Here is a 3,973-nt window from a genome sequence, read left to right as displayed (position 1 = left end):
CTCTAAAACCTATATTATGCTATTCCTAGTGAAACTAAATTAGTTTTAACATCTTAAATATTAAGTTATAATGTATTCCAATAATTTTAAGTAGCAAAATGGAAGATAATATATATTTTTCATCTATTTTTGACAAGTCATTTTTTTGAAGTTTTGGATAAAATTTCATCATGTGTTATCATAAATCATAATTTTTGAGAAAAATATTCAACTTTTTAAAGAAATATGATTTATACCCACAGATTCTAAAAACTATTAAGAACATCCATAAATTTGTATTATCTGAATATGATTCGTGATAAAAATCAACCTCATAGATTATAAACTCTAACCTGCTTACAAAGGAGCATCCAATCATTATATTTACATTACGTTTAACAAATTCTATTGAATAATAACTTTGGATACTCGAGAGTCAAAATAAGAAACATATCATAAACATAAACACAATACATTGGCTTAACGTGTATCTTCACGGTGCATTTCTCAAGTTAGTCAAGTTGGAATTAATAGATGGTAGGGTGTTTTTATAAAATATAAAAAAATTCTGGGTAAATTTCAAATGTTTAAATATTTTTAAAAAAATATTTGGTCCAAAATCTAAATTTCTTTTAGTTTCGGGAATTTGGATTTTTTTGCTCAAAAATATTTGTTAAAAAGCGACAAATTATATTGCCAAAAAACCTTTTGAATTTCCCCCTAAAAATTACTTCTACTTTTTATGGACAAATAGGTATCTTAATAGACTAAATTCTTGAATCTCATCTTAATTAAACTCTTTTTTCCCTATATTATCTAAATTTTCTGATTTTGCTTAACTTTATTTTATACTATTAGTATAAAATAATAAAATACAATTCTATTTTTGTCATCTTTCATTGTCAATTGATTATCATTGTAAAACAATCTACGAAAATAAATATTATATCATTTTCTAACTTGAACTTATAAATCTTGTATAAAATATTTTAAAAGAAAATAAAAAATCAATCGAATCCTACAGATACAAAAAAAAAAACACCAAAATAATGAAATATTTTAAAAAGAACTAATTTTTGTAAAATTTAATAATTAAAAAATTAGTATAATATAAATTTTATAAAATAATCTTCCGAAACTATCATTGACACCCCTTGCGACCACACATCAACATTAAAAAAAAGGGAAATTTTGCATATAGCCACTCAAAAATAACTTAATAATACTTCATAGCATAGTTTGCTAATTATGATTCGTAGTTACATGTTATAGGGAGGAAAGAGGCGAGCGAGATTGGGAGAGGGAGGGGAGAGGCGAGCGAGAGAGGACAAATAGTGGAGAGATGCGAATTGTATATGTATATATGTTGAATTGTATATGTATATCTATCAAAATAATTATATATATGTAACTGATATACATATGTATTTGTATATCTGGCGGGCGAAATTGAGAGAAGGAGGAGAGAGGTGAGCGAGATTGGGAGAGGGAAGAGAGGGGCAAGCGAGAGAGGGCAGAGAAGGGAGAGAAGCGAATTGTATATGTATATTTGTCAGCTAATTGAATATATGTAACTGATATACATATGTATTTGTATATCTGGCGAGCGAGATTCAGAGAGAGAGAGGAGAAAGATGAGCGAGATTGTGAGAGGGAGGAGAGAGGCGAGCGAGAGAGGGCAGAGAGTGGAGAGAGGCTAATTGTATTTGTATATCTATCATATAATTGTATATTTATATGTATAATTTGTATTTGTTTATGTATAAAAGAGGAGAGAGGCGAGAGATATATGAAGAGAGTAGAGAGACGATGAAAATATAGCTAAAATTAAGCTGTGAACCGTAATTAATTCAAATTATAGCTATGTTAGTTAATTAACTAGCATATGTTTGCTTATTCGAGTAATTTTTCCCCAAAAAATAAACACATTGTATTTGTATTTGTATGACCCCAAGCCCAAACCAAACCCGTTCCAGTAGGAACTTTTCGGGTCGTCCCGAAATCACGTCGAAAACCCTAAACCCTAGAATCCGTAATCCTTCACATTTCTGTTCTTCGATTGTAACAAAATACCGTAAACCCAGAAATGCAATTCAGTAATCGTCTTATACATTCACTCAGAAGCATTAACCGGAAACCCCATGAGTATGGGTTTTTCATGCAATTCAAAGCATCAATTTCAAGCCTGAAAGTGGCATGGCGGAAGGACCCAAAGCTAGACCAAGCAATTGAAAACGACAAGAAGTGGAAGCAGTGTGCAAGAGTTGTCAAGGAAGTGCTAAACGAGCCGGGTCAGGTAATCCCTCTTCACTATTTAGAGAAACGTCGTGAAAGATTGGGGTTGCAAGTAAAAATCAAAACTTTTCTTGATTGGAACCCCGGTTTGTTTGATTTATATCTGGATCGGGTCAGACCCAAATCTGAACCGGTCTCATTTGTTCGACCCAGTGAAAGACTAAGACAATTCTTGGAAGAGGAGAGTAGGATTTTTGTTAATAATGAATCTTTATTGGTTTCTAAATTATGCAAACTTTTGATGATGTCTAAGGATAAGGTTGTAAGTGCAGATAAATTGGTACAGGTGAAGAGGGAATTCGGGTTCCCGAATGATCTTTTAGTAAATTTAGTGCCAAAATATCCGGAATATTTTAACTTAATTGGTGAACCTGGGGAGGGGAAATCATTTTTGCAATTGGTTAAATGGAACCCAGAGTTTGCGAAGTCGGTGATTGAGCTAAGAGCTGAGGAAGAATCAAGGTTAACAGGAATCAGAACTAGGCCAGCATTTAACTGGAAACTTCCACCAGGTTTTTTCATTAGGAAGGAAGTAAGAGAGTGGATTCGAGATTGGATGGAGCTCCCTTATGTATCACCATATGATGATGTATTGCATTTGGACCAATCTTCACGAGAGATGGAGAAGAGGAATGTGGGGGTTTTCCACGAGCTGCTATCGCTTTCTCTTTATAAGAGGGTTCCCATTCCCATTTTAGGCAAGTTTAGTGATGAGTATAGGTTCTCAAATGCATTCTCAAATGTATTTACTAGGCATTCGGGGATATTCTATACTTCGTTGAAGTGTGGGATTAAAACTGCAATGCTTAGGGAAGCATACAAGGATGGTGAGCTGATAGATCGAGACCCACTTCTTGAGATTAAAGACAGATTTCTTGAGTTACTTGCTGAGGGCCACAAACAGAAAGATGAGCTCTTGAGATTGCAGAGAGAGATGGTTCAGAAGGACATGGAAATGATGGCAGTCAGCAATAATGATCTAGATTATCACAAATGTGAAGAGGAGGAAGATGCAGTGATTTGATTGCTAACGTCATCTTGAAAGGCAGGCTGGGTGTATGTATAATTGCTAGTGATGATAGAAAAGGAGGGCTAGTATGTAGTTTTGCAAGCCAAACCCCGATATAATTTCCTGGGTTTCTGTGAGGGGATTTTCATTTTGAAGATGCTACAATTCAGAGAGGACTCTTTTTTATAAAAGAAGCCAAAGGATGCCTTGCATATGATTCAGTTGTTTATATCAAGTCATTCTTTCTCCGCAAAATTATACTTGCCTCAGGATCTGGGTTTTACCACACGCTTATGCAAACTCTTGTTATAATGGTGACTGCCGACTCCCAAAGCAGAGAGTTCTGGGAAATGTACCACTGCTCATTTTCAGTTATATTATCAAAATGAATATGATCTAGTAAACACTGTGTTGCTAAGCAACTGCATCTTTTCAAATTTTCGGGACAATTTGTTGAGAAGCACAGCTTCACAAATTTGTATCGACATTCTCAGTTTGAAAATTAATTGCTTCATATGGGAATCTATGTTTGACCTGACAATCTTCTCTTTTTCTTCAAGCTGACAACTATTCAACATGGTTTGAGACCAACTGTGACTGGAGTCTTACATTTTATAAACCTTCTTTGGCATGCATCTCTTTCTTTCTCTCCACTCCCTTACCCTCACATCTCTCATTTTTAAGCTTGTT

General features: G+C 34.1%; 1 protein-coding gene across 1 annotated transcript; it reads left to right on the top strand.

Annotated features, from left to right (window-relative positions):
• The first annotated feature begins 1,934 nt into the window (after positions 1–1,934).
• Positions 1,935–3,967, top strand: LOC125870308 (protein WHAT'S THIS FACTOR 1 homolog, chloroplastic). Its single transcript, XM_049550710.1, has one exon. It carries the CDS (start codon positions 2,066–2,068, stop codon positions 3,296–3,298), a length of 1,233 nt encoding a protein of 410 aa, XP_049406667.1. The 5' UTR covers positions 1,935–2,065; the 3' UTR covers positions 3,299–3,967.
• Positions 3,968–3,973: the final 6 nt, after the last annotated feature.

The sequence above is a fragment of the Solanum stenotomum genome, chromosome 7 (genome assembly GCF_019186545.1).
Source record: "Solanum stenotomum isolate F172 chromosome 7, ASM1918654v1, whole genome shotgun sequence".
In the NCBI taxonomy this organism is placed as follows: domain Eukaryota; kingdom Viridiplantae; phylum Streptophyta; class Magnoliopsida; order Solanales; family Solanaceae; genus Solanum; species Solanum stenotomum.
Note: the sequence above shows the minus strand (reverse complement) of the source record. Positions and strands in the feature narration are given on the sequence as shown.